The sequence below is a fragment of the Pinus tabuliformis genome, chromosome 9 (genome assembly GCF_031772625.1).
Source record: "Pinus tabuliformis cultivar Carrire ecotype Pingquan chromosome 9, CPIR1, whole genome shotgun sequence".
In the NCBI taxonomy this organism is placed as follows: Eukaryota; Viridiplantae; Streptophyta; class Pinopsida; order Pinales; family Pinaceae; genus Pinus; species Pinus tabuliformis.
Genome location: NC_142307.1, coordinates 2,416,837 through 2,429,697, shown reverse-complemented (window position 1 = coordinate 2,429,697; position 12,861 = coordinate 2,416,837). Strand labels below are relative to the sequence as shown.

The following is a 12,861-nucleotide window of genomic DNA, read 5'->3' as shown; positions in this document are numbered from 1 at the left end:
ATATCTTATAATAAAATATCTAATATAAAAATTAGAATATCTAACCTATTAAAGAAAAATAAATTACATAAAATGTAAAAAATTAATTACATAAACTCTTAATATTTTGCCAAATCTTTAATTTTACATAAGCCATTGTAAAATTTATTTTAAAAAATTTCCAATAATTTAAGAAATTTCCCATAATGAAAATTAATTACATAAACACTTAATATTTTACCAAATCTTTAATTTTACATAAGCCAGTGTAAAATTTATTTTAAAAAATTTCCAATAATTTAAGAAATTTCCCATAATGAAAATTCCATTCGAAGGGTTCTTCCACTCTATGAATGAGTGGGTTTGTAGTGACGGATTCAACAAGGCAACGGACGGAAGTTGGAATCGCATGTTGGAAGAGTGGATGCATGAATAACCTGTATTGGCCCTCTGGTTTATCCCAGCATGTTGTCCCATATGTCTTTCCTTTCCCAGAATTAATGTTCCCTCTGTGCGCATAAATTGAACCCTGCTAGAAGCTCGAGAAGTGATATAACCGGCCGGGAGTGGCGGCAATACTATTGATCAACTCGAGTGAACTGTGCTCAGACGCTTCGTAAAGTAGAAGGAGCGCAGCCGAGCAATGAGGCTCGAGAAGTGCTGGTTTTGCTCTTCCACGATTTATCCGGGTCATGGGATCCAATTCGTGCGGAATGATTGCAAGGTACTACCCGTTTTCATTTCAACTCTCATTGTTTATTTGCACTTTCTGGACCTGTACAAAGTTAAAACATACCTGGGGCTGATATTGGCACCTGGGAAACCGTGTCTGAAACCCTATGACAGACTATAAAACACTAACCCTTTACAAATCTGGTTCCTCTACAATGGCTAGGCTAGGGTTGCATTACAATTGAGAAACCCATACTTTTTGAGCTTTTGATTTTGATTTTGTGCTGCAAAGATCAGGGCTCAAAAATAACTCTGTGAATATTAGGCACCGGCGTTCTGAGCATGCCTTGTGAGGTTTGCAATGGCCACCCACTGTGGTTCATAATTACGAGGTTTTGTTGGACTTGGCTCAAGTCTGGCTGGACCTGAACCTTTGGACCAGCTCAACCGGTATGGACCAAATTCTTTCCTAAAAGTAACGCAAGAAAGGGAAAAACCTGAAAAAGGTCAAGAAAGAACTTTAGAGCCTTCTAGGGTCGTCACTTCATGGCATGAACTTTGAAGCAGGTTTAACCTTACAGATGTTTAAATTTTCATTTTAAGTGTGGGCTCTAAGCTATGGATAACGTAATTTTGTTGTTGATACTTATCCATGTCTCCTTTTTGAATTACCATTTTGTTTATGTGTATGTATTTTCCAGGTTTTTTATTAGGCAAAATGTTTGTTTTTTTAAAGTAGAAATATCATTTGTTTTTCATTTCTTTAAAGTAGAATTCAACTATATTGACTCTCCAAATTAGAATTTGGATTTTCTCCAAGAATAGGAGCTTGGTTGTCTATGTGAATCAACCTCGACTTTGCACCCCTTTTTCTTTTACAATTCCGTCTGCGTGCAACCTTCATACTACTGTCCAGATTTCTTCTGAAGGCATCAGTTTGAAGGGCAAGGCTAATTGGTGGAAATATGATACTGTGTGCTTAGACCGGCTTAGAATTTACATTCTTTATATGATGTTGTCCTCATAGTATTCAATTACGGGTCCAAGAGAGCCACAGTGAAGGGTACCTATGAACATATTTACTACTTCCATCAAATCATATATCAAACCATATTGGTTCTTGGTCCCTCATGTCAAACTCGTATATGGTGTTTTCAGCACCTTTTGTCACAATCACGTTTGAGATTCAATCCCTCTTATCATCACTAAAAACTGAGTTAGCGATGAATTTTTTTCTTCAAAATGGAATTCAATCATCATAAGCATAGTTGGGTAAGCCTTGGTAAATCGAAGTCATCAACTTCAGCTATGAATATCTCGCCCTATGATCCAAATTGGCTAGGAACCTAAATAGGCGCAGCTTAAGCCCCTGCATAGTCTAAACTTTATAGTAAAGATCAGGCCGTTTGAATGTGGACTGAACCAGGGATGATTTACCTAGCCAAACGTGTTGCAGTTAAGGAATGCCCCCTATTATCCCATTTGAATTAACTAGTAGAGAGAAAACTCATCAACTTCAGCTGTGTGAATATTTCACCGTAGGATCCAAATTGGCCAAGCACCAAAATAGGCCCTGCTTAGACCCTTGCACAGTGTAAAACTTCATACTAAAGATCAGACCTTTTGAATTTGGACTGAATCAGGGATGGTTTATCTTGCCAAATGTCCCTGTTATCCCATTTCAATGAACTAGCTAGAGAGAAAGGTTGCCTCTTCCGTGGTGATGTCCACAATGTTTCAAGTCTTGCTACTACAGTGGTATCTCCCAATTGGGATTTGGTTCCCCATTAATATTCTCCTTAATTCTATCAGAGGAGAATGCATCCAGGTTCCATGAGGGGGATATGATGCCAATGCAAGATTCTTTTGTCCCCCTCTAGAGGCCTATTTTTTCACCTCAATCCAAATCCACATTTTTTTGTACCTTGACTGATCAGACCTATGAAGAAAAAACTTCCATATGAAGGAGAGGGAAAGGAATCCTTTCATTGATTTGCAAGTTTTTTGAATGAATATTTTGTATTTAAGGAAATGATATTAATCTGGGTAACTCACCTTTTAGATGGCAGATTTCAGAATATTTTGGACTCAACCCTAATTTCTATTTATCTTGTTCCTAGAATATTTCAGGTTTATCTGATTTCCAGAATATTTTAGAATCTATAATCAAATTAAATTAAATTTGTGAATAATCTTGTCAGTCAACGAGGTAAAGTCAGAACAATGGCTTATGATGTCATAGTCACAAGATTCAGCTATGTTGACCCTTGCTGTTTTGAAATTCAGTGGCAATGCAAAATTCTGCAAAAATTCCCTATTATAATTCTGTACATAATCTCAAGATCAGTGTCTAGATTTCTTCTTAAAGCATCATTTTCAAGAAGAGGAAGACTAATTGGTGGAAAGGTGTTGCTTTCTGCTTGGACCTGCTTAGCTTTCACATTCTTTATATGATGTTGGTGTGCATTCATGAGCAAGACAACATTATTCTGGGCATATCCAACATGTTTTTTATTTTTGACTCCATTCTCCAATGTATTAGGCAGATTTTCTCCAAGAACAGTGAATTGTTTGTCTACGAGAGCCTGGCTAGCCTCTTTACTCGCTTTTCTTTGTATTAGTGGCATAAGATGAATTTTCATGAGGTGGAGGCTTTGGTTTTACTCTTTTCTGCAAGAAATTACTTTCTCCCATCATTTTTGAATAAAAATGAGAAAAATGAAAGTCCTCATAGTATTCAATTACAGGTCCATGAGAGCCATAGTGAAGGGTACCTATGAACATATTTACTACTGCCATCAAATCATATATCAAACCGAATTGGTTCTCGGTCCCTCATGTCAAAATCGTATATGGCTTTCTCAGCACCTCTTGTCACAGTCACGCTTGAGGTTCAATCCCTCTTATCACCACTAAAAACTGAGTCAGCGATGAATTTTTTTCTTCAAAATGGAATTCAATCATCATAAGCATCGTTGGGTAAGCCTTGGCAAATCAAAGTCATCAACTTTAGTTGTGAATATCTCGCCCTATGATCCAAATTGGCCAGGCACTAAACCCCTGCATAGTCTAAACTTTATAGTAAAGGTCAGGCTGTTTGAATGTGGACTGAACCAAGGATGATTTACCTAGCCAAATGTGTTGTAGTTAAGGAATGCCTCCTGTTATCCCATTTGAATTACGAGTAGAGAGCAAACCCATCAACTTCAGCTGTGAATATTTCACTGTAGGATCCAAATTGGCTAATCACCAAAATAGGCCCTGCTTAAACTCTGCAAAGTCTAAAACTTCATACTAAAGATCAGACCTTTTGAATTTGGACTGAATTAAGGATGGTTTATCTTGCCAAATATGTTGCTGTTAAGGAATGTCCCTGTTATCCCATTTCAATGAACTAGGTAGAGAAAAAGGCTGCCTCTTCCGTGATGATGTCCATAATGTTGCAAGTCTTATTATTACAGTGGTATCTCCCAATTGGGATTTGGTTCCCCACTAATATTCTCCTTAATTCTATCAGAGGAGAATGCATCCAGGTTCCATGAGGGGGATATGATGGCAATGCAAGATTCTTTTGTCAGCCTCCAGAGGCCTATTTTTTCACCTCAATCCAAATCCACGTTTTTCTGTACCTTGATTGATTAGACCTGTGAAGAACAAATCTTCCATCTAAAGGAGAGGGAAAGGAATCGTTTCATTGATTTGCAAGTTTCTTGAACGAAGATTTTGTATTTAAGGAAATGATAGTAATCTGGGTAACTCATTTTTTTAGATGGTAGATTTCTGAATGTTTTGGACACAACCATAATTTCTATTTATCTTATTCCTAGAATATTTCAAGATTTATCTGATTTCCAGAATATTTTAGAATCTATAATCAAATGAAATTAAATTTGTGAATAATCTTGTTAGTCAACGAGGTAAAGTCAGAACAATGGCTTGTGATATCATAGTCACAAGATTAAGCTATATTGACCCTTGTTGTTCTGAAATTCGGTGGCAATGCAAATTTCCGCAAAAATTCCCTATTATAATTATGTACATCTGCAATCTCCAAATCGGTGTCCAAATTTCTTCTTAAAGCATCATTTTGAAGAAGGGGAAGAATAATTGGTGGAAAGGTGTTGCTTTCTGCTTGGACCTGCTTAGCTTTCACATTCTTTATATGATATTGGTGTGCATTCATGAGTAAGTCAACATTATTCTGGGCATATCTGACGTTCTTTTAATTTTTGACTCCATTCTCTAATGTAGTAGGAAGATTTTCTCCAAGAACAGTGACTTGGCTGTCTGCGAGAGCCTCGCTAACCTTTGTACCCGCTTTTCTTTTATGATTCTGTCCATCTGCGATCTCTAGACCAATGTTCAGATTTTGGCTCAAACCATCAGTTTCAATAAGAGTGCGAGTAATTGGCAGAAAGATGTTGTTGCCTTTCTGGACCTCCTTAGCTTCCATATTCTTCATCTGATGTTGAACTGTGTTTACTGGCAAGACATCATTATTCTGGTCATATTCAACTTGCTTTTCGTTTGTAACCCTACTTTCCAAAGTAGCATGCAAATTTTCACCAAGAACAGTAACTTGGTTGTCTGTGGGAGGCTGGCTAGCCTCTGTATCCTGTTTCCTTTTACAAATATGTCCATCTGCATACTCCAGACCAGTTTTCATATTTTGGCTCAAACCATCAGTTTGTTTAGCATTCATAAAAAAGATAGCATTATTTTGGCCATATCTGACTTGATTTTTGTCTCTAACACAGTTTTTAGAGTCCATAACATCAACTGGGTTCTGATTTGCTGACTAGGACTCTTTAATCTCAGAGTCTTTCACTGCCTCATTAGTTGAACTTTTAGACGCTGGTTGGGATAATTAATTTCAATTCTTCTCTGAATGTATGACATAATGTAATAAGGATAACCACAAAAACCTGTGTTTTATTATTATATCTTATAAGCCTTGGAAAACCAAAGTCATCAACTTCAGTTGTGAATATCTCGCCCTATGATCCAAATTGGCCAGGCACCTAAATAGGCACTACTTAAACCCCTGCATAGTCTAAACTTTATAGTAAAGATCAGGCCGTTTGAATGTGGACTGAACTAGGGATGATTTACCTAGCCAAATGTGTCGCAGTTAAGGAATGCCCCCTGTTGTCCCATTTGAATTAACTAGTAGAGAGAAAACCCATCAACTTCAGCTATGAATATTTCGCCGTAGGATCCAAATTGGCTAAGAACCACAATAGGCCCTACTTAAACCCCTGCATAGTCTAAAACTTCATACTAAAGATCGAACCTTTTGAATTTGGACTGAATCAGGGATGGTTTATCTTGCCAAATATGCTGTTGTTAAGGAATCTCCATGTTATCCCATTTCAATGAACTAGGTAGAGAGAAAGGTTGCCTCTTCCGTGGTGATGTCCACAATGTTGCAAGTCTTACTAGTACAGTGGTATCTCCCAATTGGGATTTGGTTCCCCATTAATATTCTCCTTAATTCTATCAGAGGAGAATGCATCCAAGTTCCATGAGGGGGATATGATGGCAGTGCAAGATTCTTCTGTTAGCCTCTAGAGGCCTATTTTTTCACCTCAGTCCAAATCCACATTTTTTTGTACCTTGATTGATCAGACCTATGAAGAACAAATCTTCCATCTGAAGGAGAGGAAAAGGAATTGTTTCAATATTAATCTGGGTAACTCATTTTTTTAGATGGCAGATTTCAGAATATTTTGGACTCAACCATAATTTCTATTTATCTTATTCCGAGAATATTTCAGGATTTATCTGATTTCCAGAATATTTTAGAATCTATAATCAAATTAAATTAAATTTAATTTGTGAATAATCTTGATAGTCAACGAGGTAAAGTGAGAACAATGGCTTGTGATATCATAGTCACAAGATTCAGCTATATTAACACTTGTTGTACTTAAATTCGGTGGCAATGCAAAATTCCGCAAAAATTCCCTATTATAATTTTGTACATCTGCGATCTCTAGATCAATGTCCAGATTTCTTCTTAAAGCATCATTTGGAAGAAGGGGAAGATTAATTGGTGGAAAGGTGTTTCTTTCTACTTGGACCTGCTTAGATTTCACATTCTTTATATGATGTTGGTGTGCATTCATGAGCAAGACAACATTATTCTGGGCATATCTGACATGCTTTTTATTTTTCACTCCATTATCCAATGTAGTAGGCAGATTTTCTCCAAGAATAGTGACTTGGTTGTCTGCGAGAGCTTGGCTAGCCTCTGTACCTGCTTTTCTTTTATGATTCTGTCCATCTGCGATCTCCAGAGCAGTGTTCAGATTTTGGCTCAAACCGTCATTTTAAATAAGAGGGCGAGTAATTGGCAGAAAGATGTTGCTGCCTTTCTGGACCTCCTTAGCTTCCATATTCTTCATCTGACGTTGAATTGTGTTTATTGGCAAGACAACATTATTCTGGTCATATCCGACTTGATTTCCGTTTGTAACCCTACTTTCTAAAGTGGCATGCAAATTTTCACCAAGAACAGTAACTTGGTTGTCTGTGGGAGACTGGCTAGCCTTTGTACCTTGTTTTGTTTACAACTCTTACCATCTGCATACTCCAGACCAATGACACCCTAAATAGCTCAGATGCTTTATTATCAAAGCCCAATATATTCATCATGTCAAAAAAATTGCCAGCATCATCAACAATATGAGGAAACACAAAAAAACGTTAACCATCTCTGCATCTTATTTAGATTTTCCCATTTTTCCCATTCCTGTGTCATGATTGTTCCTCAATTTATGCCTTACGGCGTTTCCTTTGCAACATCTAGTGCAAATGCTAGTTTAAGAAATTTCCCATAATGAAAATTAATTACATAAGCACTTAATATTTTACCAAATCTTTAATTTTACATAAGCCAGTGTAAAATTTATTTTAAAAAATTTCCAATAATTTAAGAAATTTCCCATAATGAAAATTCCATTCGAAGGGTTCTTCCACTTTATGAATGAGTGGGTTTGTAGTGACGGATTCAACAAGGCAACGGATGGAAGTTGGAATCGCATGTTGGAAGAGTGGATTGCATCTCAGGTTTTACAAAAGGAGGTCCTCTCGAGTGAAGAAGGTTTAATAACTCAGAAAGCTTCCAGTATTATTGTATCGAGGAAGGGTTCGGACTAGTAGAAGGAGCGCAACCGAGCAATGAGGCTCGAGAAGTGCTGGTTTTGCTCTTCCACGATTTATCCGGGTCATGGGATCCAATTCGTGCGTAATGATTGCAAGGTACTACCTGTTTTCATTTCAACTCATTGTTTATTTGCACTTTCTGTCTCTAAACTTGGGTCCCCGTTGAGACTCTGCACATAAGCTGTAATTCTCTGAATCTGAGAAATTGACCATTAGTGATTCATGTATTTCACGATTACAAAGATTTTGCAGCCTGTCGAGATTCTGACTATTCCCTAGAGACGACACCTGCGATTGTAGCCTGCTCAAAAATTTCAGCCCTGTTCAGGGCATCAAGAAATATAATAAAGCTTTTAAAACGTACTTTACAGCCTTTCAATCTTGCTTGTTCACAACCGATGTATGCTTCCATTGCTCTGTTTGCACTGCTGAGCCCCGGTGATAAGAGCATTATAATAAGCGAAATGAGGCTTAAGTCTTCTAGTATCTCATTTCTTAAATAAATCAATAGGCCTCAGTTACATTCCCAGGCTTAGCCAAACCAGAAATCGTAGTAGTATATGTAACATCATCAGGGGTTGGTCAAGCTTTTGCTTTTCGTGCCAAAAGACAAAAGCTTTGTTAAAAATTCCCACTCTACAAAGGTTTTTAAGAGCACTGATCATCACAATACCATGGCTTGAATCTGTCATAGTTGTTTTACATTCTCTCATCAAAATAATGTCTGCTTCAACTCTTGAGAAGAAAGGGTAATTAGTAAGTCAAGCTCAGGATTTTTCAAACATCAAATGGCTTCCCAAGGCATTGTTTCGAAATAGATCTTGAAGATATATCTAACACTGCTAATAAACAACCCAGGAAGGATCTTGTGTTAAGGAGCTAGAACGATAATGGTAAATTGAGGTTTCCATCTACTATGACGTCAAAACTAAATCACACTCTATGGAATAATGCAAAATAGTCCAAAGACTCGGATGAATATATGAAGGGGAATGAAGAAAACTTCAACTCTTCAGAAGAAAGCGTAACTAGTAAGTCAAAGACTCGGATGAATATAGGAAGGGGAATGAAGAAAACTTCAACTCTTCAGAAGAAAGCGTAACTAGTAAGTCAAGCTTAGGGTTTTCAGCCATCAAATGGCTTCCCAAGGCATTGTTTCAAAATAGATATATTTAAGACTGCTAATAAGCCACCCAGGAAGGATATTGTGTTAAGGAGCTAGAACGACAATGGGAAACTGAGGTTTCTGTCTACCACGATGTCAACACTGAACTGCACTCTATGAAATAATGCAAAATAATCCGAAAAGTCGGCTGAATATAGGAAGGGTGGACACAAGAAATCTTCAATGTTCCACTCAGTAAATAATGCAAAATAATCCAAAAAGTCAGCTGAATATAGGAAGGGGGACACAAGAAATCTTCAATGTTCCACCAAGTTTCTGGGATGTGGGAGCGGCATATGTGTAAAAGTACCCCCGAATTTTAGCGAGTACCCCCAAATTTTAGGGAACATTGAAGGGGATGTTGGGTCTTCAATGTAGAGGACCCAGTTCAAAAACTGAACTTTAAATTAGAATACATGAAAATGAAAATTGAAATATAAATCATTTTTTTTAATAGTAATGAGTACATTTTACTAGGCACAATCAGTAATTTCGTAGAAATGGCTGCCACTATTTTACTATTAGTAGAGCTATTTCATAAATGTCACAATGATTCTACCATTAGTAGAACTATTTCATAAATGCCACAATGAGACAACATGTCTTGAGAAACTTGAATCCACGCTACTTGGGACACAAATCATGAACCATACCACTTAAGCTAAATTCATTTTACATAAATAATTTTAATTTTATAATCCAATACATGGCAATATAATATAATATAATAATTAATAAATCATAAATCCTCATTCATAACTCATCTATACACTATCAACATTGTACTTTCATCCTATTTTAGAAAATAAAAAATTCAGAAGATATTTGATATAGATCATCTACGTCTCAAGATAAGATGATAAGTTATTACTATTACAAAATTCTAACACAATTTTATAACATACATTAAGTGAAAAAATGGAATACAACCATATTTTAAGTGAAAAGTCAATACTGAACTCTCAATCTTATACGTTAAGATTCAAAATTTTAAATGTCTTAGGACTTAAAAGTTTTAAGTTTACAATTGATTCTAGGTTTACGATTGATGGGTTGTTGTAGAGTACAGGGATAGGGTTGTTAGATTCTCATATATAAAGGGAATCGACCATGATTTTGCTCTTGCTTCAAGATTCTTTTAGGATGAGGGAGTTGACCTAATTTAGGTTGTTTCAGTTGCTAGAGGTTTTGAGTAACAAGTTGTATGAGAGGGATTCTTCTATTCATATGTTGTTAATAGCCTTACATGGGTTGTAACCTATACTCCAAGCTTGTATTTTTAAGATTGACAAGTGGACTTATATTAGAATCACAGATGGTCAACGTTCTTTGGAGGTTCAAGAAACTATGATAGCATCCTGTGATGAATGGGTGATAATTTCTTTTTCAATAAACAACAATTGATTTCAAGGCTATAGTAGGTGCAAATTTGCAAGTGGGTTTAGTGGAGTTGCACAGGGAGTTGATAGCTGTTGGCGAAAACAATTTCGTTGGAAAGAGGGGTGTTAACTTTGAGGGTTACTCCAAAAGTGTTTATACCATGTTTAAGGGCACTTCATGATATATGGGGTACATCGTGTACGATTAATCCTTGGATGGTTTGTGATGGATTTGCACATTAGAGATGGCATAATTATTGATTGCTTGACCTTTGTTCGCTACTTGCATGATATTTTTCCTTAGAGCATTAGATATCTTCAAACACCTTGGTGACATTTTACCTGTTGACCACACGAGGGAGCTTGCTTGTTTGGAGAACACCCTACATTGAAAGAGGAGTGTTTGGCATTTAAAAGGAGGGCATTTATCTCTAAATAGAACGTGATAGCTTGGTTGCTTCCATGGAGGCATGGAATTGACTTAAGGATGTTCGGGTTTTGATAATGTTCATGCAGGGGAAGTGGGCCCTGTTACCCACCAAAATATGGGTAACCCCATAGGGGAATTTTTTTCTCCCTCATTGGACAGCCAGCCTGTCAGTGGCCCTACATTGTTTGGTACATGAAATTATCTTAGGATCCTCCACCATTTGCACTGGTCAAACACCTCTCACCATCCAACATTCCTCTTGACGGAAGGTGGGTCATTGTTTAATAGGTACTTTAACCATCTTGCTATCATGTGCTTTTACTCAATGTTTTGGGCATTCTAACATGGATTAAGGGTTCATTTGGATGATTGATCGATCTTGACTATAAACCTGTTCTCTCACTTTACTAGGGAGGTTAGTTTTTGACCCTAGTCAAGTGGGACCTCCTCTAAGGCCTTAGGGTTGCAAGAGGGACACTACTTGGGAGACTTGGATTGAAGTGGCGGGTCCATGATATTTCATACTTACCACTTTCCATCATTCCCCAAGTTTCATCTCCATTCTATGGGCTTGTGGTGATTGGTTCATTGGTATTGACACTCTCTTATCTTCATCCTTCAGTTTGGGGCAGAAACTTTGCCCTAGAAGTTGATGCAACAAAAGAATGTTAAAACAATAAAATGGCCACAATGAAAGTAAAAGAAAGTTAAAATGCAATAGATGCCTAGGACATCAATTTGTGCATGGGCAAAAGCCTAGGATGACCTTGACTCTCCTCATCAGTTATCACCTAGTTCCTTGAGCACTTGATGCTTCATCACATGATGAAGGAAATCTTGCATGTCCCAACCTTGATGAGTGAAAAACTGATTCATCATTAAGGGGTAAATAAATGTTAAATCATTAAAAGCAAGTTTGGGCTCCTAGTTAAAGCATTATCAAAAATAGGTAAAAGGTGCACGATAGGGGTGGAAAAGGCAGGATAGGGAAAGGGGTAACTCATACCTCCACGATTGCCCACTCCTGACATCTATACAGTTAGGATGATGGACCTCCATCAACTGGTTCCATGGGCATCTTGTCTGGAAGTCTTTCCCCTCCATTGCCACTATTATCGCAAGCACCTATGGATTGAAGGGTTGACCTAGGACATGTTAGCTCCCCTTAGGGTCTGGAACACCTAATAGGGTTGGCCATCTAACCATCCTTAGTACAAGTAGGGAATACTTTTAGGGCATTTGGTCTAGTTAGATATTTGAAGGTGATCTTAGTAGTTAAATATTTGAAGGTGATCTTACTTTGAAGTGTTATTATGCCCTTAACAATTAAGTGTGGTCCACTATGATGCATCTATGGTCATTGCACTAATGATTGGTGGCTTTCACTCAATCTTGAGATAGTTTTACCAAGTGGCTTTAAGGCCACATTACATCACTCCACTACACAACATGCCCAACCTGTAGTGATGACCTTATAGATGCAGTTACCTCTCCAGAGTAGAGCATTGGGCACTTTGATGATTCCAGATGATGATTGAAACCCTAGAGCACTCCCAAATGTTGAAATGCTAAGCTCCTCTGGCTTGGTGTTGGATTGAATTGATGTTGTACATAGCATACCTAGGATGCCCCTAGGTTGGCCTTGACACAGTTTGATGGAAGTTGCTTGATCTGAAGTCCAGATGGTGATAGTCATCCCTAGGATGATGAGGGAGGAATTGCTCCCACTCTTGGAGCCCCAATGCTGGAGAGGGATAATGCGACATCACCCATCTAGCCCTTGAGAGGGTGATATAGGGCACCCAGAGCATGGTTTCTAGACATGGAGGCACTTTGAGGCACTTCTTGAGGTCTCTCCTTAAGAGTTGGAGTTGATTATGATGGTGGGACATCTCATTACCCCATCCCACACTTTTTGTAGCATTTATGGCCCAAAAAGTGCATGAAGCCATGCATTTGGAGGAGATTGACCCACACGTGTGGGTATTTATGGCATTATTTTATTGTTTTGAGCTATGGTGTTGGATTGTAACCCCTTGTTTTGTAAAACACCCACACGTGTGGGTATT

At 37.7% G+C, this 12,861-nt stretch overlaps 1 protein-coding gene across 4 annotated transcripts in view; it reads left to right on the top strand.

The window, feature by feature from the left end:
• Positions 1 to 309: 309 nt before the first annotated feature.
• LOC149146817 (putative ribosome biogenesis protein RLP24) overlaps positions 310 to 12,861 on the top strand; it is a 38,481-nt gene continuing 25,929 nt past the window's right edge. Inside the window, exons 1-2 of one of the 4 annotated variants that reach the window (XM_089439089.1) lie at positions 310 to 703; positions 977 to 1,101. Coding sequence is in view for 3 of the 4 variants with exons in the window: in XM_089439086.1 (XP_089295212.1) it covers positions 623 to 703 (81 nt within the window). In the remaining variant the exon portion in view is untranslated. The other 3 variants (XM_089439088.1, XM_089439086.1, XM_089439087.1) reach the window with 3 other exon arrangements.